At 52.0% G+C, this 24,277-nt stretch overlaps 1 protein-coding gene across 1 annotated transcript; it reads left to right on the top strand.

Moving 5' to 3' along the window:
* Positions 1–1,973: 1,973 nt before the first annotated feature.
* On the top strand, positions 1,974–24,182 carry GDI2 (GDP dissociation inhibitor 2). Its single transcript, XM_054057117.1, has 11 exons — positions 1,974–2,155; positions 13,085–13,192; positions 13,948–14,047; positions 15,454–15,588; positions 16,919–17,117; positions 17,432–17,563; positions 18,095–18,194; positions 20,312–20,483; positions 22,145–22,289; positions 23,212–23,266; positions 23,342–24,182. The coding sequence occupies exons 1-11, from the start codon at positions 2,111–2,113 to the stop codon at positions 23,495–23,497; spliced, it is 1,347 nt and encodes a 448-aa protein (XP_053913092.1). The 5' UTR covers positions 1,974–2,110; the 3' UTR covers positions 23,498–24,182.
* The last annotated feature ends 95 nt before the right edge of the window (positions 24,183–24,277 follow it).

The following is a 24,277-nucleotide window of genomic DNA, read 5'->3' as shown; positions in this document are numbered from 1 at the left end:
GTGATCGAGTTGCCTTCCCTGGAGGTGTTTAAGGAATGGGTTGATGAAGTGCTTAGGGACATGGTTTAAGGGAGTGTTAGGAATGGTTGGACTCGATGATCCAGTGGGTCATTTCCAACCTGGTGATTCTATGATTCTATTTTCAGTGTTTCTGGGCACATTTCAGGGGCTCTGACCCAATTTTGGGGGTGTCTGCACACACATTTTTGGGATCTCTGTGCCCTTTTTGGAGTCTCTGACCCTATTTTAGAGGTGTCTGCACCCATTTTTGAGGTCTGTGACCCAATTTTGAGGGTGTCTGCACCCATTTTGGGCATGTCTGTGCCCTTTTTGAGGGCTCTGACACGATTTTGGGGGTGTCTGCACACACTTGGAGGATCTCTGTGTCCTTTTGGGGGTGTCTGCATGCATTTTGGGCATCTCTGTGCCCTTTTTGGTGGTCTTCAACCAGTTTTGCGGGCATCTGCACCAAATTTGGGGATCTCTGTGTCCTCTTTGGTGGTGTCTGAGTCCGTTTTGGTGATGTCTGCACCCATTTTGGGGTGTCTGTGCTCTTGTTGGGTGTCTCTTGACTCCATTTAGGCCGCGTCTACACACATTTTGGGCATCTCTATACCCTTTTGGGGGGTCTCTGACCCCATTTGGGGGGTGTCTGCACCCATTTGGGGGCGTTTCTGAGTCCTTTTGGGGAGTGTCTGCACCCATTTTGGGGTCTCTTCCCTTTTCGGGGGTGTCCACACACATTTTAGGCATCTCTGTTCCTTTTTTGGGGGTCTCTGACCCCATTTGGGGTGCCTGCACACATTTTTAGGGTCTCTGAGTCTGTTGTGGGAGTCTCTGCACCCATTTGGGGGGGTTCTGAGCCCGTTTTGGGGTCTCTGTGCCCGTTACTGGGTTCTCTGAGCCCATATTTGAGGTCTTTCGGATGTGGGGGGGTGTCTCTGCACCTCCACCCTGCCCAAGCCCGCTGGGCGAAGGGAGCACTGCGCATGCGCAATGCCTCCCGTCTCACCACGGCGGCAGCGCCCGCCTCCTAGCGACGGGGAGCCAATAGCAAGCGGCGCCGGATATTGATAGACAGGGGCATGTCCCCGCCCCCTCGCGGGGCTCAGCCAATGGGGCGCCGGGCGGCGTGTTGATTGACAGCTGCGCGGGCCCGCCCCCTCGGCGGTTAACAGCGAGCGGCGCCGGGTGTTGAAGGGCTGGCGCGGGGCCACGCCCCCTCGCATCGCTCAGCCAATAGCGCGCCGCCCCGGCATTGACTGACAGCCGCGTGGCCCCGCCCCCTAGCGGCGCCTAGCCAATAGCTCGACGAGCCCTGTAATGATTGACAGGCCTGTGGCCCCGCCCCTCGAGGCACGCAGCCAATAGACTGCCGAGTCGGGCATTGATTGACAGGAGCGTGGTTCCGCCCCTTCGCGGCTCTCAGCCAATACCGTGCTGCCCTTGGCACTGATTGACAGCTGCGCTGCCCTGCCCACTCGGACGGTTCATAGCGAACGGTGTCGGTTTTGATTGATCAGGGCGTGGCCACGACCCCTCGCGTCGCGCCTCAAACAGTGTGTCGACCCGGGTGTTGATTGACAGGTGCGAGGACACGCCCCCTCGCGGCTCTCAGCCAATAGCACCGCCCCGGCATTGATTGTCAGGGGCTTGGTCCCGCCCCCTAAGAACACCCAGCCAATAGAGCGCCGAGACGGCTTTTGATTGACAGGCGCGTGGCTCCGCCCCTTAACAGCGCTCAGCTAATAGCGCTCCAGGTCGAGTCTTGATTGACAGCGGTGCGGCCCCGCCCCTTCTGACAGGTCACAGGGAGCGGTGCTGGGCTTTGATTGACAAGGGCGTGGTCACGCCCCTCACTGCGCTCAGCCAATAGCGCACCGTCTCGGCATTGATCGATATGCATCTGGCTCCGCCTCCTAGCAGAGCTCAGCCAATAGCGCGCCGAGCCGGGCTTTGATTGACATGCGCTGGCCCCGCCCCCCGCGGCGCGCTCTCCTCACGGCGCGGCTCCATTTTCTGCCGCTCCCGCTGTCGCCCGGCTCTCCCCAGCCCAGCGGAGACAGAGAGGAAACCACACACTCCCCGCAGAAACGGTTCCCGCGCCGCCATGAATGAGGAGTACGACGTGATCGTGCTGGGCACCGGCCTCACGGTGAGGAGGAGCCGCCCAGACGGGGCCTCGGGCCTCGCAGCGAGCGGCCGCCGCCCTGCACCCCCCCTCCCTGCCCTCAGGCCCTGCCCGAGCCTGGACCCTCCCCACCCCTCACACAGGTGCTCTTCCATCTCTCCCTGGCTGATTTTCTGCCCCCACCTCCCAGCCCTGGGATGGGATGCTGGGGATCTGTGCCCCCTCCCCTTTCCCCACTTGTGTCCTGTTCCCCTGGATGACAAGATTCCTTCCCCATCCCTTCAGCACCCCTCACACGGGTGCTGATCACGCTCTTCCATCTCTCCATTGTTGATTTTCTGTCCCCCATTCCCAGCCCTGGAATGGATGCTGGGGGTCAGCTCCCTCTGTGCCCCCCTGCCTGGGGTTCCTGAGTCCTGGTCCCCTCCCCATCCTTCACACGGGTGCTGATCCTGCCCCCCCATCTCTCCCTTGCTGGTTTTATCCCCCCCCGTCTCTCCGTTCTTGATTTTCTTCCCTTCCTTCCTAGCTCTGGGATGGGATGCTGGGGGTCTGTGCCCCCTCCCCTTTACCCACCTGGCTCCTGGTTCCCCTGAATGCCAGATCCCTTCCCCCATCCCTTACACAGCTGCTGATCCCGCCCCCCCATCTCTCCCTTGTTGATTTTCTGCCTCCCCTTCCCAGCCCCGGGATGGATGCTGGTGGTTTGCACTCTCTCTATACCCCACCCCGGGTTTGCCGGGTCCTGGTCCTCTCCACATCCCTCACACGGGTGCTGATTCCACTCCTCCATCTCTCCCCTTATGATTCCCCTCCCTCTGGGGTGCTGCGGGTCTGCACTCTCCCTACACCCCCTGCCTGGGCTTCTGTGCCCCCTCCACTTTCCCCACCTGGGTCCTTGATTTTCCTGCATGCCAGGATCCCTCTGCCATCCCTCACACAGGGGCTGATCCCACCCCCCATCTCTACCTTGTTGACTTTCTGTCACCCCACCTCTCCCTTGTTGATTTTCTTACCCCCCTCCCAGCCCTGGGATGGGATGCTGGGGGTCTGTGCCGCCTCCCCTTTCCCCACCTGGGTCCTGGTTACCCTGGATGTCAGGATTCCTTCCTCATCCCTTCCCTCACCTCTCACACAGTTGCTGATCCTGCCCCCCCAGCTCTCCCTTATTGATTTTCTTCTCCCCCGGCCCCGGGATGGAGGCTGGAGGTCAGCACCCTCTATACACCCCCTGCCTGGGGTTTCTGGGTCCTGGTCCCCTCCCCATCCCTCACACAGGGGCTGATTGCACTCCCCCATCTCTCCCGTTATGATTCCCCCCCACTCTGGGATGCTGCAGGTCTGTACCCTCTCTACACCGCCTACATGGAGTTCCTGTGTCTTGGCTCCCTCCTCTGGATGCCAGGATCCCTTCCCCTTTCCCTCACACGGCTGCTGATTCTGGTCTCCCGATGATTGCCCCCCTCCAATCAACCCCAGACTGGGATGCTGGGGGATTGCGCCCCCTCTACTCTCCAGGCATCCGGGTCATGATTCCTCTGGATGCCGGGGTCCCTTTCCCATCCCTCACACGGGTGCCGATCCTGCTCCTCCATCTCTCCCTTGTTGATTCCCACTGCTCCCAGCCCCAGGCTGGGATGCTGGGGGTCTGCACCCTCCCTACCCACCCTGTCTAGGGTTCCTGGGTCCTGGCTGCCTCCCCTGGCTGCCAAGGTCCCTTCCCCATCCCTCACACGGATGCTGATCCTGCTCCCTTGATGCTTCCCCCACCTCCACTCAACCCCCGACTGAGATGCTGGGGGTCTGTGTCCTCACCTTTCCCCACCCTAGTGCCAGGTCCCTCTCCCGGAGGCTGAGGTCTCTTTCCCAATCCCTCATATGGCTGCTGATCCCACTCCGCCATGTCTCCCCTCTTGATTCCCTCTCCCCTCAGCCTTGGGGGTGAGATGCTGAGGGTCTGCACCCCTTCCTTTTCCCTCCCTTGGGTACCCAGGTCTGGATGCTGGCGTCCCTTTCCCCAATTCTTCACTTGGTTATCGCCTCCAACACCCTTCATGGTCCTTCATCTGTCACCTCATCACCATAGTCGTCCCCCCCCCAGCTGTCTACGTTCCTCGTCCCCCTCCAATATCACTCCAGGGTGCCTGGGTTCTGTTCCCCCTCATCCCATCCCTCATCTGTCATCTAATTATCACAGCCTCCCCATCACCGATCACCCTGGGGGCCTGGATTCTGGTCCCCCCTGTCCCATCCTCCATTTAATTATCACAGCCCACCATCACTAATCTCCACAAGGTGTCTGGCTTCTGGTCCCCCTTATCCCATCCCCTGTCTCTCTTCTAATTATCACTGTACCCCACCCGATCACTAATACCCCCCCAGCTTGGATTTGAGCCCCTTTCCCCCCTCCCAACACCCCCAGAGATGGGTTCATTTTTCCCATGATTGTGTAGCCCCCCATGTTTGAATGCGCTGTTTTTCCCCCCTGGATCCCCTTGGGGCCGGGCCCAGTTCCCAGGAAGCCCCGGGAAATGCAGTTGTTTAGCAGAGGGAGGGCGGGGGCCGACAGACAATAAAATGCTAATGGGGATTTATTGCCTGATACTTTAATTTTTTTAAATTAGGATATCTTTCCTGTCACCCCCGAGCCCGAGGTGGCCACATCTGCTGAGCCATGCCCTCCTCGCAGCCCAGCCTGGCATAGGGTGGAGGCAGAACCTGGCTGTCTCCCCCCACCCCGCCTCTCCCCGCTCCGCCTTTGCAGCCTTCAGCTCTCCATCCAGCCCTGACTGCAGCAGGAGGGGGATGGGAAGGCAGGCGAGCCCTGCACGCCTGTCAAATTTATCTGATTCCTCTTCACCCCCACCCCCCCCAAAAAAAAAAAAAGTCCACTTCTGCGTTGTCGCTTCATCTTGGCCATCCCTGAGGAAAACTGACAGCTGATGGCACTTGGGGGTGCAGCGGAGGGAGGGGGATGAGCCGTGCTCGGGCTTTGTCCTATTGTGGAGGATGCAGGCTGCGCTGCGGGCTGCCGAGGCAGGGGAAAACATGGCAGTGTTGCTGCCTGTGGGGATTTCTTCTAGTTCCTGCCTTCCTTCAAGCTGGGGAGATGCCTGGGGCCACTGCTAGCTTACCCACTGTGGGTTTAGTAAGGGCTGGAATGGTGGATTGCAGGTTAAAAATAAGAGGCATTGTTTGAAGAAGGGGGGAAGAAAATCCAATATGGTGGAGAGATGGTTTTCCTTGCCGGTAAAGAGCCTTTCCTGCTTGTGTTTCCTCCTGTTATCTTCTCTCCCCATTAATGAGACATCTTTGGGGTTGGCCGTGAAGGATTTGCCCCCACTTCCCCTAAGGATGGGAATTGTAAATAGGAATACATGTGCTTCCCAGTGTGGCTTTCGCACTGAGAATCGACAAGGGGCTGCAGAGCGGCAAAGGCATCACGTCTGCTGACACAGATCTGTTTTATCCACCCCCTCCCCTGTTAATGGGAATAATGGTAACAAAATCAGGATGTGGCACAAAGAAAATGTGCAGCATGCGAGAGCGTTTTCCTGGCTGCTGCTGTAGGGTAAAGCCAGCTTTCCTTCTTGCTTTCATTCCTTTTCTTCCTTTGAGGTTGCAGGAATGACTTTAGGAGGCAAAAGCTTCTTCCCTTTGATAGGGAAAGCTGCAGTCTGTCCTAAAACCTGTGTCTGGCTCAGCAAAGCAGGGAAGTGGACTTTTTGGGGAGGTGAAATATAATGAGCTCCTAGCAAAGGGGCCTCCGATAGATCCAGAGCTCCATTAAAATGTTAATTTATGCTTTAGAATGAGCTGGTATCAAGTTAGTAAGCACCGAGCTTAATCCCAAACTGACAAACGCCAGTGTAAATTGGACAAAAGGCCTCTTGTGAAATCACTTTTAAGAAGAGCTGATGCTAATGATCAGCAGTTGAGTTAAAAGGAATAAATTACTGCCATTTTTAAGGTGTGCTGACCAAACTCCAGAGCCTGTGGGAGCACGCAGGAGGGCTCATTCTGCTTCTGCTGTGCAGAATTTCCCTCTGAAATATCAATTTGAATGGGATGGACTTCATCTTCACTTGAGCAGCTCTTGCAGAGAAGTGAGTGAATGGAAACCTGGTGCAGTTGGGCCATTCCTGATCCTAAAATGCACAATGTTGGCTCAACCATTTTGGGTGGCAAGCAGTGTCGGAGCAGAGTCTGGTTCAGGCTCGGCTGCAGGACTCTGCAGTCAGATGAAGCATTGAACTGAAAGCTTGAAGGCTGCTGCCCTGACTTTAGTCTGGTACCAGTGCTTGCAGAGGAAAAGGAGCTGGAAAACGCTGTGGGTAGACATGTTCAGTTGGCTCTTTCCTTTTCTAAAGAGCCCTGAACTGTCACAAAGCTTCAGGTGATGCTTTCAACCAGCCTTCCCTTCATGCTGACACTTGCAGAGATGGGTTGGAGTCCCACATGGCTCCTGTCGTAGCTGAGCGAGTTTGTGTCACCTCTTGGAAAGGCTGGACTTGCACCCCATGTCCCAATCTTGGTGCTGCTGGAAGGGAATGAGATAAACAAGGGCTCTAGATTGCTGGAGGTACACCAGCCTTGAGCCCTTCGCCAGGCTGCCTCTTGGGTCGTGCCCGCTTGCGTCTTGTCCCATCAGTGTTACCGCTTGACTCATCCCAGCATCTGTTGCTAAGACTTGTGCAAAGCCCATGAGAGAGCTGTAATCCAGCCCATCTAGGAGAGGCAGTGCTGCTGTAGGGGGCTTTTTCCTTCTCTTTCCCCAGTGAAAGTTCAGTTCGTGGTTGAAAGAGAGAAAAATAAGCATTACAGCCTTTGTAGAAGAGCCACAAACACATCCATGGCAGTGGCCAGTCTGGTTGGGTTTGCAAGACCACAAGAGTCCCTGCCTAGATTCCACTTTGGATGGATCTGAAAGCATCACATGAATATTTTGGGGGATGATCATAGAAGCATAGAATATTTTGGGTGATGATCATAGAATAGTTTGGGTTGGAAGGGACCTCAAAGCCCATCTAGTTTCAACCCACCTGCCATGGGCAGGGACACCTCCCACTGGACTAGGTTGCTGAAAGCCTCATCCAACCTGGCCTTGAACACCTCCAGGGTGGGGGCAGCCAGAGCTTCCCTGGGCAACCTGGGCCAGGGCCTCACCACCCTCATCTTGACGAATTTCTTCCTAATGTCTAATCTAAATCTTCCCCTTCCAATTTAAAGCCATTCCCCCTTGTCCTATCACTCCTGGCCCTTGGAAAGAGCCCCTCCCCAGCTTTCCTGTACCCCCTTCAGGTACTGGAAGGCCACTCTGAGGTCTCCCTGGAGCCTTGTCTTCTCCAGGCTGAACAACCCCAACTCTCTCAGCCTGTCCTCATAGTAGAGGTTCTCCAGCCCTCAGATCATCTCCATGGCCTCCTCTGGATCTGTTCCAACAGTTTCATCTCCTTCTTATGTTGAGGAATTCCAGAACTGACACAGGACTCCAGTTTGGGGTCTCAGGAGAGTGGAGTAGAGGGGCAGAACTACCCCCCTTGCCCTGCTGGCCACGCTTCTTCTGATGCAGCCCAGGATACAGTTTGCCTTCTGGGCTGTGAGTGCCCATTTCCAGCTTGTGTCCAGCTTCTCGTTCCCCAAGTCCTTCTCCACAGGGCTGCTCCCAATCACGTCACCAATCTCTTCTTCAGCCAGTAATGAGGAGCTTGAGCAGCTTTAGGATTGGGATCACTGGCACAAAAAATACCTTTTTTCGCTTATGTGTGCAAACAGGAAACCCTGTTGCAGTGCCAGGCTTATAAAGATACTGTGAAAATAATCCCAAGGTATCTTTAATCCTGAATTACTGCTGATACGACTTACAGAAGGTATCCTTAACTTCCCAGCACTTGTTCTGGAGTGCAGTGTTCCTCCCAATACCTCCGTGCTTTGAGCAGTAGTGAAGTGCCAGGCACTGCAGGGCAGACAAAGTGCGTCTGCCTGCCCTGGCACAAGAGCTGGTAGGTCTTCCAGGTAGTGTGTCCTAGAGCGGCTGGTGGAAATGGCTTCTCAGGAGTTGCTTAAGCCTTAATAGCTTTAAGATGCTTGGCTCAGGCTTGCGAGGTGCGTTGTACGTTGCGGATGAGGCAGCATCTTTCTCCAGGCCTACTGCACAAACCTGTTTTTAATCTGTTGTGATGATAGCGGGCTGAAGAACACATTGTGATTCGATTTTTTCAGACTTGTCTTTTCACTTCACTTTCATTTACATTGATCTGGAAACGACTCAGTGCTTGCTTGCTGCGGTGCCCGAGAGTGGGATGTTGTGCCACCTGACAGGCATTTGTCACCTGTTTTCTGTGCTTCAGCCAACCTGAGTTATTAAACGTGAATGTTGGGCGTAATTAAACTGTCTCATTGAGCCCTAGCAGATAAACACTGTGTCCCTGCTGAGTTTTCACTCCTTGCAGGCACCGGTGCACGGAACTAAAGCTTCTTACTTGCCACCTGCCTCACCACCTTAAACCTGTATAAATCCCTTGCAAAGAGACAGATTCACTTTCTGTAGGAGCAGAGCAGCCAGACTCCTGGGTTCAAGACATATTTAATTGTGTCAGCACAAGCCCTGCTGATTGAAGGGCCTAAATAAAAGAGTAACAATGAGGACCAAGTAGAGCATCGCCATCCCTTGTGTCGTCCTCTGGTAGCAGGGGATGCAGTGAGTAAAGGCTTCCTACTATCGCACGGTTAAGCAGAACATTGAGTCCTGCTCCTTGGAGTCCAGTGTGGGCTATTTAGCCCACATACGCTGGAGGTGGGATAGCGTGGGCCATGCTCATGGGCTGTGTGTAACTTCTCGTTCACCCCACCCCAGCCCTGTGCCAGAACCCGCTCCCAAAAACAAAAGGAGTTTTGTGTGGAATTCTCCCCTGGCGTGGTTAAATGGGTCCACACTGGCTCAGGTTCCTGTCCGTCTGCCTGAGCCTTTCTGAACTGCCACCCTAGTTGGAGAACATCCATGTAAACCTACATGCTTCCCTCGATTCCCGAAGGCTTCTGCATGCCGAAGGTCTATTCCTGGCCAGTTCATGCAAGTAAGGGAAGAGCTGATGGTCTTAGGCAAACATGGAAACACCGATACCTCCAAGTTACCCCGACTCCTTTTTTTTTAATGGATTTTCATCCAACGTGCTGTTTCTGTGGTTCTCGTGGATTTTGCTCCCTGGTCCTGTGCTCCTTGGCTATTCGGAGCGGCCAAGTGGTGCTGCAGACATTGATTGCTGGAAGACTTGCTCTGTCATTCATTCAGCAATGCAATGCGAGCTCTTGGGAGCCTGGCGTAACCCGAACTGGCCGAAGCGGTGGATTATAGTAGCACAGTGTGACTGTAATTTGCCCGGAGATTGTGTTCCACCCTGGCTGGATCCCTGGAGCGTTCCCTGCTGTGTCTTGCTGCTGGTTTTGCTGTCAGCAGCTGCTCAGTTTTACCCAGGGTTGCTGTTTACAGTACGGTCACAAAGCCACAAATTTGAACTCAGATGCTTCCCCTTTTTTATTTGCAGTCCAAACTCTTTCCAGCCCATCCCTTATCGGTCAGGGCTGTTTGTTTTCCTCGTTCTCTGACCCAGGCGACATAATGACACATCAAGCAGTTCCTAGATGCAATGTAGTGCCCTGTGGATGGGTATGGCCTGTGCTCAGCCAGCTCAGCCAGCAAAAGGAATTGCTGAGCTGGGAGGATAAATCAATTGTACGTCTCTTGTATTTTATCACTGTGCTGTTGCCTCATCAGCCGCAAAGCAAAGTGATGGTGAAAGGCCTGGGCAGGATTTGAATGTTTCAGGACTCTGCAGGAGCCCGAGTGATGGAATGAGCCTGTTAAATGAGCCTTGGATAAAACAGTGTTGTCGTACCTCCTCTTTGATCCCTGTACTGGTGTTTAATAGATGTGAAATACAATGGAAATGTTACTAAAGACCTCTTGCATCTTCTGCTGGTTCCTGGGTTTGCTCTAGGGGGATGATCTTAAGCAAGCATGGAAACACCAATACCTCTGAGTTACCCCAGCTCCTGGTTTTGGGCAGGCAACCTGTTGAAGGGATACGGGCTTGCTGGGATGTGATGAATGAGAAGATGTAGCAAGAAATGCTTTGAAGTACCTCTGAATGGAGGAAGGAGATCAGCTGACATCTGGAATGAAGAATGTAGCTTCTGCAGCTTTTACTGTAACTCCATTCCTCCCCGGTTGATATTTATCTTGTTTGGATATCTTGGTTGGCTTCCTTGTGACTCAGCTCCAGTGTGGACGTTGTCAGTCCTGTACCACCATCTGGCAGAGCTGGTGAGACAAGGTTTTGGAAGTTGATCTGAGGGAATAAAGCTGCAGGTTAGAGGAAAGAGTCAAACCAGAGTCCTGGTGAGGAGCTGTAAAATTCAGTGCAAGTGAGGAGATCCCATTGGTCAGTATTAGAAGAGGCTGCCCAGGGAAGTAGTGGAGTCACCATACCTGAAGAGGTTCAAAAACTGCGTAAATGGGCACGTTGGGACATGATTTAGTAGGCATGGTGGTGGCAGGCTGATGGTTGGACTGGATGATCGTAGAGGTCTTTTCCAGCCTTAATGATTCCATGATTCAGTAGTGGTGCTCCTGCTGTGTTTGTCCCATGTTGCATGTGGTAAATCATTAACGTCACCATAAAAAGCCTCCTGTACTTTCATTCCTGCGCTTTCTTAGCGCTGTAGGGCCTGCAGCGCTCTTGAGGAGTATCTTAAACAGGGTTTGGTACTTTCACTCCTGCGGTTCCTCAGCACTATAGGGCTTGCAGCGCTCTCGAGGAGTATCTTAACACAGGGTTTGGTGCTGCCGTGTCAGCTGTACGGGTTTCTGCTTGCTTCAGCCTGACTGGAAAAAGCAGAGGGGCCTTTTAGGCTGTGAGAGGTCTGGAGTCTCTGAAAGATGGTGCACTACTAGAAGGGGCAGCTGAAGACTTGTAGAGAGGTTTTGTTGCAAGTCCTGTGGTTCACTTTGTTCACAATCCATGTGACAATCACGAAGCTGTGAAAACAACCCCAACTTCAAGGCTTAAACTCAGCGGCCCATTCTTGCCATGCACCAGTGCTGGCTTTGCTTTCCAGGACAGTGGCTGAATTCCTGTGACATCTGGATGGGCAGCAGGCCCTTCTCTTCCAGCAGAGAAGACTTGTCCGTTGCCACCTGGAAGTCCAGGAACAGCAAGTCCTCATGCCAGTGATCCCTGCCGGACATCCATGCACCTGCAGATGTTGAGGCACTTCGGAACCAAATAACCCCTCCTGCAAGCTGCCTTTACCAACTTAAAGGATTCTATGATTTAATGGAGTTAGGATTTGGAAGTCTCTTAAGGGGTAACGAGGCCCTCAGGAAAGCTGGAGAAGGGCTCTTGACCAGGGAGTGCAGGGACAGGACAAGGGGTAACGGTTTCAAGCTGAAAGAGTGGAGGTTGAGATGAGATCTTAGGAAGAAAGGTTTTCCCATGAGTGTGGTGAGGCCCTGGCACAGATTGTCCAGAGAAGTCGTGGCTCCCCCATCCCTGGAGGTGTTCAAGGCCAGGTTGGATGTAGCTTTGTGCAACGTGATCAAGTGGGAGGTGTCCCTGCCCATGGCGGGGCTTGGAACTGGATGGGTTTTAAGGTCTCCTCCAACACAGAAACCATTCTGTGATTCTATAAGCAATATATGGTGGGAGACTTTGCCTTCTACCTGTGGTTTGGCTGGGTGCGTTCACCAGTACCTATACTGGGCAGCACTGCTGTTATATCGTTTGCCTTCTGCATGCCACAGCAGGGAGGAAGTGACACACAGGAGTCCTGAATGCTCCACAGCGTGAGACACATAGAGTAAACATGAAAGATCTTGTGGAGGTGCGGATCTCTGCCAGGAAGGCCGAGCTGCTGCTTCTATTGAATGAACGGCTCCTCCGTTCCTGGGTGAGCTGATGTGCAGCAGAGGCATCGCTCCACAACTAGATGGTGGTTTACAGGCTGGATGAAAGGGAATGTGGGATGTGGCTGGGATCTACAAATTTAGATAATGCTGATGGTGAACATGAACTCATTGTGGATGGGTTTCTGACTTTGAAGAGAGCTGAGTGGGAAAGATCAGTAAGACCTCCATGATAAGCAGCCTTAAGCGTGCAAGCATTTAAGTTTTTGTTAAGCTCTCTGGATTGTGAATGCCAGAGCCGGTGACTGGGATTGCTGCGAAGTGGCACTTTAGTGGGGATTTAGCCAGGCAAGTCCTCGACTGGTTCTGCAAACTGCAACTTGTGACCCTTGCGATTAGTGTCAAACTCGTGGTGTGGTGCTCAGACAGAGCAGCTGATCGGGTGCTCCAGGGGATCGCAGTGGATGCAATCATGGTGGGTACATGGCAAGAATAGCAGTGTTTGCTGCGATGATCAAGCTCCCAAATGGCTTGATTTCTCATTTGTGCTACCCCTGTCCTCTAAGAGTAGCTCTTGTGTCTCAGTTATCAAAGACTGAGGTTTTGGGGTGGCTTCCTGGAGTTCTTTAGGCAAGGTTTTAATGCACCTGGTGTCATCCATGAAGGAGGATACTGCCTCTTTGAGAACACCCGTAGTCTGATAGCTGGCAATTTAGGAAGTCCAAATGCATAGACTTCCAAGAAATATCCTCAGGGGAACCCTGACGGGTAGTAGGTGTGAAGTTAAAATATCCTGTTTGGCTGCACAGAAGAGGGGACAAGCCTCATAAGGGGTTAATCCATCTCAATAAAGGCTTTCAGCATTCATATCTTCATTCTGGAGTGAGGCAACTGCTGTGTTTGGGAAGGACTGTGCGTGTATCTCTGAGTCCGGGCATGCAGCCGGCTGTCAGAACATGCTCTTTGAGGGAGCATCCTTCAGAAAGATGGAAGGAGGCTCAAACACAGCCAACATGGCCCTCACGTTCTTTCTTGTTTCCTCTCCGCAGGAATGCATCCTCTCTGGAATCATGTCAGTGAATGGAAAGAAAGTCCTTCACATGGACCGTAATTCTTACTATGGAGGGGAAAGTGCATCCATTACACCCCTGGAGGATGTAAGTACAGGGCGGGCACCCACCTATTGTCTCCTCCCCCACCAAAAAACTGAGGCTTCATTTCAAGCTATCCTAGGGGTGGGCTCCAAGTAATTATTCCTAGAGGCTTCCTTTGAGTAAGGAAGGTTTATGACACTTCCACACCAGTAGGGGAGAAGCATAATGGGAAAACTCGTCAGCTAAATGGTTACTGCCATGTGAACGCTGGCCTAACGAACCTGTGCCTCCACACTGCGCTTGGTTGTGCCTGCGAGCACTTCCATCTTGACAGGCGCCACCTCCTTTGGTTACAACTTGCAGCTCATGAGCGTGAAGCTTCTAAAGCTGAATAATTGGATGTCAGGAAATCACTGCTCTCCTTGCCATCTAACTGAGTTAAATATTTATACTGGAGCATTTGATTTAAGTGTGTAGAGGAGCTTACCTCTCCAAGGCCTTTTGATCGGGTTACCTTTAGCAATGTTAAACAGTATTTTGGTTCAGCAGGTCATAAATTCCCAAGCTTTAAGCCTTGGAGGAAGAGAGATTGGATGAGCAGAACAAAGCTACTCGATTCTTACTGTGAGAATTTACTGGATGTGCTTTGTGCATTGCATCGCAAATCAAACGGGAGCTCAAACGCTGGCCAAAAGCTTGCTGTGAAGAGCTTGTGTTCAGCTGGGGAGATGTGGGGGTGGAATGTGTGTCTTCGTGTGGGAGAAATCATACCCGTAGCCGTTTCCTCTGCTGTAACAAGTTTTGTATTCTCTCCAAAGCTCTACAAAAGGTTTAACCTACCAGGAACTCCACCAGAATCCATGGGGCGAGGAAGGGACTGGAATGTGGACCTCATTCCAAAATTCCTTATGGCTAATGGTAAGTGATTCTGAGGTCCCCAGTCTGTGCCTCATAAGCGTGGCCTGGGTTTATGCTCAGTGCTGTAATCAAGTAAACAGCTCTTTGGCTGGTTCTCTGTGACCTGTGGAAGCACGAATCCGAGAGGTCCATCAGGGTCACTCAAGGTGGTCTGTGTGCACTGGTGCTGGAAGCATCTCAGCTTCCACTCTCTGACTTGTTTTTGGCTGTGGAACTTTCATACTCAGAAGGTGACTCCGGCATGGAGTGCGCATGTCTGAAAGGTCTGGACCTCCATTTTCCAACTTCCATTTTTCCCAAAGTGTTCATATTTCTCTCCAGAGTTAATGCCATGAATTGTGCATTGTTCCTCCATGGCTTAGGAAGAAACCGTTGATTCCATGTGACTGTTAATCCCCTTTGTTCCCATTTTATGGCTTGCAGACTCTGTCATCCCTTATTGACACTGCAAATTCTCGTTCTTTAATCCGTGTTCCAGTACTGGGACAGGTCTTCTGGACCAAATCCACTGTCGGTAAAGTGGTTATCAATGCCAACAAGTTCAGGGACAACTCATTTTTCCAACTACCAACTACATGCTGCTGCAATCTTGTCCTTGGAGCACGAGGAGGCGGATATATTGTGCAGTGCCCACCTTGCTCAAGGCTAGTGCAGGGGAAGACTTGCTTTTATTTCAGTCAGGGTTTGGATTTGATGATCTTAAAGGTCTTTTCCAACCTAAATGATTCTGTGGTTACTCTGGTGTCAGTTGGATAACGTGCCACAGGATGGCTTTTATTCAAGGGCATGATGAAAACAGCAGGAGTGACAGGGACACAGTTGATGGCCTGTAACAAAGCCTTCAAACTGCCTCATTACACACTCGTGGGTGTGTAATGCCACCCCCCATCCGCTACAGAGAGGTGTAAGAGCTGTTTTAGTTAAATGTGGTGCTGCCCTGGAAGGGTATCTGTGTTGGAAGAGTCACAGAATCATGGAACGGCTTGGGTTGGAAGGCATCTTAAAGATTATCCAGTTCCAACTTCAGGGACACCTCCCACTGGATCAGGTTGATCAAAGCCCCATCCAAGCTGGCCTTGAACACCTCCAGGGATGGGGCAGGCACCACTTCTCTGGGCAACCTGGACCAGTGCCTCATCATCCTCAGAGTGAAGAATTTCTTCCTAATATCTCATCTAAATCTCCTCTCTTTCAGCTTAAAACTGTTCCCCCTCGTCCTATCCCTGCACTCCCTCATCAAGAGCCCCCAGCTTTCCTGTAGGCCCCTTTAGGTATGAGAAGGCTGCTCTAAGGTCTCCCCAGAGCCTTATCTGCTCTGAAAGAGCTGTCTACCTGGTGAGAAGTGGTGTCCTTGTGGCTTCTGGCTTCAGACCAGCCAATTGACTTGTGCCAAACCTCCTTTCCAGGTCAGTTGGTAAAGATGCTGCTCTACACAGAAGTCACTCGCTACTTGGACTTCAAGGTGATTGAGGGGAGCTTTGTCTACAAGGGAGGGAAGATCTACAAAGTTCCTTCCACTGAGGCAGAAGCTTTGGCATCCAGTGAGTAGTTGCAACTTACTTTGTTTCCTCCTGAGGCTACCACTGCTAAGGAAAGCGGAGATGTGTCCCTGCCATTCACATGTTCGTGTATTAGGTGCTCATGCCAGAAAGAAATCATGATGCTCTTCACCTGGTGCTGTGTGTAGGTTCCATCTCAGTAACAATCTCTGCTTAGCCTAAGATTCTTCTGCAGCTCGTATGACTTCAAACACCACTTGCAGTTGAGTCCTGGGCTTCCTGGGCCTTGTGTTACTGTTTTCTTGGAGGTTTTAGGTGGAACCGACCAAGCTGCGTGTTCTCTGGCTTATCTGGTGGGAATGTGGCAGGATGTTACTTCTTAAAGAGGTTACGTTTGGGGATTACACTCCCAGCTCTGCCAGAAAGATTTAAAGTTGGGTTCTTTTTGGATGGAGGGGTATGTGAAGTGTTGTCACGTTTGTCAGCAGGCAAATTGGAACGAGTAAATCCAACATGTGGCACCTTGTTCAAATCTTAATTGTCTTCTTAAATGTCCCTCCAGATAGAACTACTGATAGTTCCTAACGGAGATACATCAGGAACTTGCAGAGGGCAGTCCAGGAGCTTCAGATGTGGAATATAGTTAGTAGCATCTCTGAAAAGCTTTGTGATGAAACAACTCCTGCAAATACAACTCCGATATGCAGCTTGTCCGTACATCGGAGCCTTCCTTATGGCAGCTACTCCTTCTCGCTGTGAAGTAATTGGCCATTCCTTCAGTTTGGCCACATTGCTGTCTCCCAAGTGGTCTCTTAAGAGACTCTTCCTGGCAGAAGTAGGAAGCTGTCTGGTGTTATCTCTGCTTTTGTTTCAGCAAGTCCAGTCTCGCTTCTCCGATTTGTAGAAAATTAAAGGGTGTAAATGGTGCCTTATCCAATCTTGTGTTTGGAATTCTGACCCCTGCAGCCCTTTCTGGTTCCTTGACGAGGCTGCAAGAGAGCCAAATGTCACTTGCTTTGATGGGAAGTCTGGTAGATGCCAAATACAGGTCCCTGTTTAGGGAGGCTCAGCCCAAGTGTTAAACCCAGCCAAGTGGAAGCTGCTCTCCACGCTTTCCCCGAGCTGGGAGCAGAGTGTTGGAGTTCAGCCTCCAGCCACACCTTGGAAGAAGTTGGCTGTGCCACCCTGTGATGTTGGCCAACGTTGGTGTCTGTCTCCCACTTGAGCAGAGCACCTTGGTTAGCCCTGAAGGCTAAACTCCTTTTTCTTGACGTTTTAAACACTTGGCAGTTCTTACCTGCTTCTGATACTCTGTGGCGATGGAAGAGCCATTTAAAAGCTCTGTGTTCTGACAATAATACCTTGATTTTAGGCTTAATGGGCTTGTTCGAGAAACGCCGGTTCAGGAAATTCCTAGTGTATGTTGCCAACTTTGATGAGAACGACCCCCGGACTTTTGAAGGCGTTGATCCCAAGAAGACCACCATGCGCGACGTGTATAAGAAGTTTGACCTGGGGCAGGACGTTATAGACTTCACGGGCCATGCCCTCGCACTCTACAGGACTGACGAGTAAGTGCTGGTTCCGTCACAAGGATTGTGGGTTGAGAACGGGATCTCTGTCTGCGGGTGCCACTTCTTAAAACACTGGGTCCTCTGCTGGTGGGCCGTTTGAACTTTGTGGGGTTAAAGAAGCATCTCCTTCCTGAATAAACCCCTCGTGACACAAAGTGCTTCTAAAAGGGAACTTCCAGGGAAATGCTTGCCAGGAGGAGCCAGAGGGTGGGGAAGGAAGCTTCATGGGAAGTCAGTGTGTTGCTTTCTGGGTGTATTCTGCTGCAAGTCTCAGTTTCTCACGTTGCCAACGATATAACTGCCCTCTCCAGCTATCTAGATCAACCCTGCCAAGAAACAATCAACAGGATTAAGCTCTACAGTGAGTCGCTGGCTAGATATGGGAAAAGCCCATACCTTTATCCCCTCTACGGCCTTGGCGAGCTGCCCCAGGGATTTGCAAGGTGAGAGTTTGGCTGTGGGTTCTAGTGTTTCTTCAGCCCCGCTGTGGTGTGGATCAGATGTGGAGTCATCACTTGGGCTTCCAGAACACAACACTGTGTAAAAATCCTGTGGTGGTTAATGGTCCTCTCACTGTCTTCATCAAGAATTGATTTCTCCATGTGAGATTCCTTATTTCTGGGCTTCTTTACTGCAATTCCTGTTAGTGGTGGTCGTTCTGGGTTTGCTCAGAGATGCTGTTAGCAGCGTCTTTATCCAAGAAGTCGGATTTGCCGACCTGGAGTAGCTCCCAGCACTTGCACTGTCAGAATGTCTGGGTTGCACCAAGCAGATTCTTTCTGGCTGTGTGTAATTGATTGGATGCCTTGCAGAAAGAAAAGCATCCACCGCGCAGATGGTTAAGCAGTGGATTTTGAGGAGGTTTCAGTCAGATATGGGGTTTGTCCAAGAGGAACAGAAAGAAGGGACTGGGAGGGCTGTTAAAAAACAAATGCGCACCTGTGCAAGATGCTGAAGCCACTTCCCTCTTGCAGACTAAGCGCTATTTACGGAGGTACCTACATGCTGAACAAGCCCATCGAGGAGATTGTGATAGAAAACGGCAAAGTGGTTGGCGTGAAGTCTGAAGGGGAGGTACGGTACCTTCCAGTTCCTTCCTTAATCCCCACCCCATCTCGTGCCTCTGAGAATCGCCGCTGCCGGTCAGGGTATGACCACATGTAGTAGGAAACCTCTCATCAGAGCTCAAAGAACAGAACTACATGGCTGGTGCCAGTTTTCCCCATGCCAAGTCATGTCTGTGTTTTCATGGTGAGGAGTATGGTACAGCAGTCCTGCTCCAGGAGTGGTAATGAGATCATATCCATGGGATGGAAGGTTTTCTTTGAGTAAATCAAGCTGAACCAGAAAGGAGCTGCAGCCTTTCTGCAGCTTCTTCTCAACCTGGCAGTATAGAATCATAGAATCACATAATAGTTTGGGTTCGAAGTGACCTTAAAGATCATCCAATTTCAACTCCCATGCCATGGCGAGGGACACCCCACTGGATCAGGTTGCGTGATAAAGCCAGTGAAGGTGCTGCAAGCTGCTCAGAAACTATAAACACTCCCAAGTGGAGCAGGGGCTTCGCAGGACATTTTTGAACTTCCTGGTAGGATAACACGTCCCTTCTGAGGGAGTATGATGTGTCCTCGCAGCGCGAGTGATAATCCATGCTATAGGTGAATATGCCCAAGGGCAGACTGCCTGGAGGCCAAATATTAAAAGTATTACTGCAAAAATAAGTTCTCATGCAAACTGATTGATAATAATCTGATTGGTTCAGCCTTGACCACTGCACAGGAAGGACATGGATCTGTTGGAGTGAGTCCAGAGGAGGTGGTGGAGATGACCTCTTCTGGGACACAAAACCCCTGTGCAGTGCTTGAGGCTTGGGGAAGAGTGTCTGGAAAGCTGCCTAGCAGAGAAAGACCAGGAGGTGTTGGTTGACAGCAGCTGAATGTGAGTCAGCAGTGGCCCAGGTGGCCAAGAAAGACAATAGCATCTTGGCTTGCATCAGCCATGGGGTGGCCAGCAGGAGCAGGGAAGGGATTGTGTCCTTGTACACAGCACTAGGGAGGCCACACCTCGAATCCTGGGTTCAATTTTGAGCCTCTCACTATAAGAAAGGCGTTGAGGGGCTGGAGTGCGTCTAGAGAAGGGAACAGAGCTGGGGAAGGGGCTGGAGAACAAGTCTTACGAGGAGCGGCTGAGGGATCTGGGGTTGTTTAGCCTGAAGAAAAGGAAGTTGAGGGGAGACCTTATCACTGTCTACAACTGCCTGAAAGGAGGTTGTAGCGAGGTGGGTGTTGGTCTCTTCTCACAAGTAAGAGGTGATAGGGCAAGAGGAGATGGCCTCAAGTTGCACCAGGGCAGGTTCAGATTGGCCATCAGGAAAAAGTTCTTCACAGAAGGGGTTCTCAAGCCCTGGCAGAGGCTGCCCAGGGAGGTGGTGGAATCCCCATCCCTGGAGGTATTTAAAAGGCAGGGAGGTGAAGTGCTTAGGGATATGATTTAGTATTGGACAAGTATGATGGGAGTTGATGATCTGAGGGCTGGAGCACCTTCCATACAAGGAGAGAGTTGGGCTCGTTCAGCCTGGAGGAGAGAAGGCTGCGAGGAGGCCTTATATTGACCTTTCAGTACCTGAAAGAGGTTACAAGAAAGCTGGGGAGGGACTGTTCACAAAGGCTTATGGTGATAGGACGAGGGGCAATGGGTATAAATTGGAAGGGGAAGATTTAGATTAGACATTAGGAAGAAATTCTCCAAGATGAGGGTGGTGAGGCCCTGGCCCAGGTTGCCCGCATTGTGGCTGCTCCTGCCCTGGAGGTGTTCAAGGCCAGGTTGGATGAGGCTTGGAGCAAACTGATCCAGTGGGAGGTGTCCGTGCCCATAACAGGGGGTTAAAACAGGATGGGCTTTCCAGCCCAACCCGTTCTATGATTCTATAAAGTGGTGGTCCTAGACTGTAAGGACTGGTTTCTGTGGTGCTTAGAGTTTAACTGAGCACTGAGTGATCAGGAGAGATAGGATCGATCATGCAGCTCTTTGTAGTCATTCAAGAGTCTTAGGTTGTCTGAGCTGAAGTGTGCTGCTCACACTGAAATAAGGACCCACTGCAGGAACAGCCACCTCTCTTCATTCTCCCCCAAACTGGCTGGTTCTGTATCTCTGTGAGGTGGTCACCTGGGCTCTGTCTGTCCCTGCAGGTTGCTCGCTGTAAACAGCTCATCTGCGACCCCAGCTATGTCTCGGACCGTGTAACGAAGGTTGGCCAAGTGATTCGGGTAATCTGCATTTTGAGCCACCCCATCAAGAACACAAACGATGCCAACTCGTGCCAGATCATCATTCCACAGAACCAGGTCAACCGAAAATCAGGTGCGTGGAGAGGAGAGGAGAGCTGCCAGGGCGTGCGCAGGTCTCCTCGTGCGGAGGTTGAGATTTGGGGGCTCCTGAACAGCCTTGTACCAAATACGCTTGGCAGTCAGATTTGTGGAATCATTTATGGTGGAAAAGCTCTTCAGATCAGGGAGTCCAACCCTAAACCTGGCACTTGCAGCCCCATGAACTATGTCCCTAAGTGCCACATTCACACAGCTTTTAAACAGCTCCAGGGATGGTGGCTCCACCACTGCCCTGGGCAGCCACTTCCAGGGCTTCACCACTCTTTCAGTAGAGAAGATTTTCCTGCTGTCCAGTCTCAAACTCCCCTGGTGCAACTTGAGGCCATTTCCTCTCGTCCTATCACCTGTTACTTGGGAGCAGCGCCTGACCCCTGCTTGGCTGCAGCCTCCTTTCCAGGAGCTGCAGAGAGCCATGAGGTCTCCCCTCGGCCTCCTCTTCTCCAGACTAAACAATCCAAGGTCCCTCAGCTGCTCCTTGTAAGACTTGTTCTCCAGCCCCTTTCCCAGCTCCGTTCCCTTCTCTGGACATGCTCCAGCCCCTCAATGTCTTTCTTATAATGAGGGGCCCAAAACTGAACCCAGGATTCGAGGTATGGCCTCCACAGTGCTGAGTCCAGTGGGACAATCCCTTCCCTGCTCCTGCTGGTCACCTCATGGCTGATCCAAGCCAGGATGCCATTGGCCTTCTTGGCCACCTGGGCCACTGTTGGCTCATGTGCAGCTGCTGTCAACCAACACCCCCAGGTCCTTTTCCACTGGGCAGCTTTCCAGCCGCTCTTCCCTAAGCCTGGAACACTTGCATGGGGTTGGTGTGACCAAAGTGCAGGACCAAGCACTGAGCCTGGTTGAACCCCGTCCTATTGGCCTTGGCCTATGGATCCAACCTGGCCAGATCCCTCTGCAGAGCCTCGCTTCTCTCCATCCATGGATCCAGCCTGGCCTGATCCCTCTGCAGAGCCTCGCTTCTCTCCATCCATGGATCCAGCCTGGCCAGATCCCTCTGCAGAGCCTTCCAGCCCAGCGGATCATCACTCCCTCCCAACTTGGTGTCCCTCCACACTCACCAAGGGTGCACTTCGTCCCCTTGTTCAGTGAGAATGGAATCAGGAAGACACACTTAGTGCCTTTCCTGCCACAGACTTCATGCCCAGTCCAGAAATCCTTCGTGTCCCTGCAAGGCTGTTTGAGCACAAAACGCTGGGGAAGGTGGGAGAGCCCGGGGTTCATGTGGCCGGAAAGCCAAGTGAGGAACCTGCTGAAAGAAGTGCCCAAGCTGGGAAAAGTGGGCGAGGAGCTCTGCAAGGGGGTGAGGGCAGAGTGGTGAAGGAGAAGAAATCCTTCCTTGCTCTTGATTGAGGGATGAGCTGGTTGGGGGGGAACCTGCTGGCTTTTGTGAACTGTCACAGCCACAGGAAGCTGAATTTTGGGATGCTTGTGCTTGGGCCCATCTGCCAGGAGCCTGGGAGCATGCAGGGCAGGGACAGAGCTTGTTGATGTGTGGCTTTAAGCAAGACAAGGGGGTGGGAAGTGTCAGGGGAGCAGGAAGAGGAACATGTGAACTGGAGGAGGCTTTAGGGATGAGCAGGCCTGACCTGCCTGGCGCTCGCTGACCTGCACCATCCTGTGCCTCCCCAGATATCTACGTCTGCATGATCTCCTCCGCGCACAACGTGGCAGCGCAGGGCAAGTACATCGCCATTGCCAGCACTACTGTGGAGACCGCGGACCCGGAGAAGGAGATCAAACCGGCTTTAGACCTCTTGGAGCCCATAGAGCAGAAGTAAGGCCTTGAGGAGCCCCCCCTCCCCTTCCTAACCTCTCCGGGATGGAGGAGCACAGGCAGAGGGGATGTGAAGGCCGTTTGTGTGCACAGAGGTGTTGAAACTCTGAATTCCCTCTGCACCCTGGCTGCTTATGTGCTGGTCAGAGCAGAGCCATTTTATTTAAGCCGTTCTTCCTCCTGTGCTCCCAGTCCAGTCATAGAATCTTGGAATGGTTTGGGTTGGAAGGGACCTTAAAGCCCATCCAGATGCAACACCTCCCACTGGATCAGGCTGCTTAAGGCCCCATCCAACCTGGCCTTGAACACCTCCAGTCTTGGGGCAGCCACAGCTTCCCATGGCAACCTGGGCCTCTGCGTCACCACCCTCATATTGAAGAATTTCTTCCTAAAGTCTAATCTAAATCTTCCCCCTTCCAATTTAAAGCCATTCCCCTTCATCCTGTCACTTCAGACCCTTGTGAAAACTCCCTCCCCAGTTTTCCTGGAGACCCTTCAGGTACTGGAAGCTGCTCTAAGGTCTCCCCAGAGCCTTTTCTTCTCCAGGCTGAGCAACACCAACTCTCTCATCTTAGCAGAGGTGCTCCAGCCCCTGCATCATCTCCGTGGCCTCTGGAACCGTTCCAACAGCTCCATCTCCTTCTATTGGAGATTCCAGAACTAGACACAGGACTCCAGCTGGGGTCTCACAATAGTGGAGTAGAGGGTCAGAATCCCCTCTCTCGCCCTGCTGGCCACGCTGCTTTGGATGCAGCCCAGAATATGGTTGGCTTCTGGGCTGCGAGTGCACTTTGCCACCTCACATTGAGCTTCTCATCCACCAGAACCCCAAGTCCTTCTCAGCAGGGCTGTTCTCAATCAATGTCTCACATCCTGTATTGAAACTCTGGATTCTGAAGCTCTTTTTTTCCCCTCCTTCCAGGTTCGTCAGCATCAGTGACCTGTTCGCACCCACTGACTTGGGGACCGAAAGCCAGGTTGGTAGGGGCCAAGCTCATGTTTGAGGGGGGTGAGGGGCGAGGCCGGCACTGAACTCCTTCTTCTCCTTCCAGATCTTCATTTCACGCACCTACGACGCCACCACTCACTTCGAGACGACGTGCGATGACATCAAAGATATTTACAAGAGGATGATGGGATCAGAGTTTGACTTCGAGGAGATGAAACGCAAGAAAAATGATATCTATGGGGAGGAGGAGCAGCAGTAATGAGCATCTAATTAGGAGAAAATTAAATCGGCTAATATGAATATATAAGGAACTTAATGAACACTGTATGAAATTCAATATTGTAAGGCCTGCTTTTGTAATCCCATCTCTGAGAGATTCGAAGAGTCCTGCACTGGTAATGTTCCCCTTTTGGATATCATGTGTTTAATTCTTTCATTCTAGTAGGGCTGCTGTCCAGAATCTGGCAAATCCCCGCCCGATTTCCTGACTAACCTGGGAAGGGAAAGGCAGACTGAGCCTGTTTTTTCCTTTTCGCAGACGTAGACGTTGGTGCCGATTTGAAATAACTCATTGCCAGCTGTGTCTGCCCGTGTGTTTTAACTCATTTGTAAAACATCCTTCACGAATTATGTGCTTCTGGTGAGCTAAAGTAGCCGTGACGGTTGTCACTCAACCCCGCCATCCAGGGAGATTAGAAACCGAGCACTCCATTATTGTGGACAGCATCCCTAAAGCCTCTTCCCATCAATCTTAACTCTGTGGCAAGTTGTATTCTGGACAAAAGCCCACATCTATTGTAGCAGCGAATGTTGGCTTTAGTTCTGGGCACAGGACTTAACCTCCACTTAAGCTTCTAAACCTGTTTACAGCGGTTGGGACACAGCTGTGCCGAAAGGCTCCTTTGTGTTTTAATCTTAATAAAATTGAGAGAACAAATTACAGAGCAGGCAAGATGTGGAAGTATTTTCTGTAGCCTCGCGGCTTCTCGGATGGACCAAACGGCGCTGCGGTATCGGTATGACAGAGCCTGTGCTTCTC

This window comes from Cuculus canorus, chromosome 1 (genome assembly GCF_017976375.1).
Source record: "Cuculus canorus isolate bCucCan1 chromosome 1, bCucCan1.pri, whole genome shotgun sequence".
Lineage (NCBI taxonomy): Eukaryota > Metazoa > Chordata > Aves > Cuculiformes > Cuculidae > Cuculus > Cuculus canorus.
Note: the sequence above shows the minus strand (reverse complement) of the source record. Positions and strands in the feature narration are given on the sequence as shown.

Excerpts from the sequence above, each read along its gene's own strand:
- GDI2 (XM_054057117.1), top strand. The coding sequence starts at position 2,111 with ATGAATGAGGAGTACGACGTGATCGTGCTGGGCACCGGCCTCACG. Across the intron at positions 17,564-18,094 it reads CTGCCCCAGGGATTTGCAAG|ACTAAGCGCTATTTACGGAG; the intron begins GTGAGAGTTTGG and ends TCCCTCTTGCAG. Across the intron at positions 23,267-23,341 it reads ACTTGGGGACCGAAAGCCAG|ATCTTCATTTCACGCACCTA; the intron begins GTTGGTAGGGGC and ends TTCTCCTTCCAG.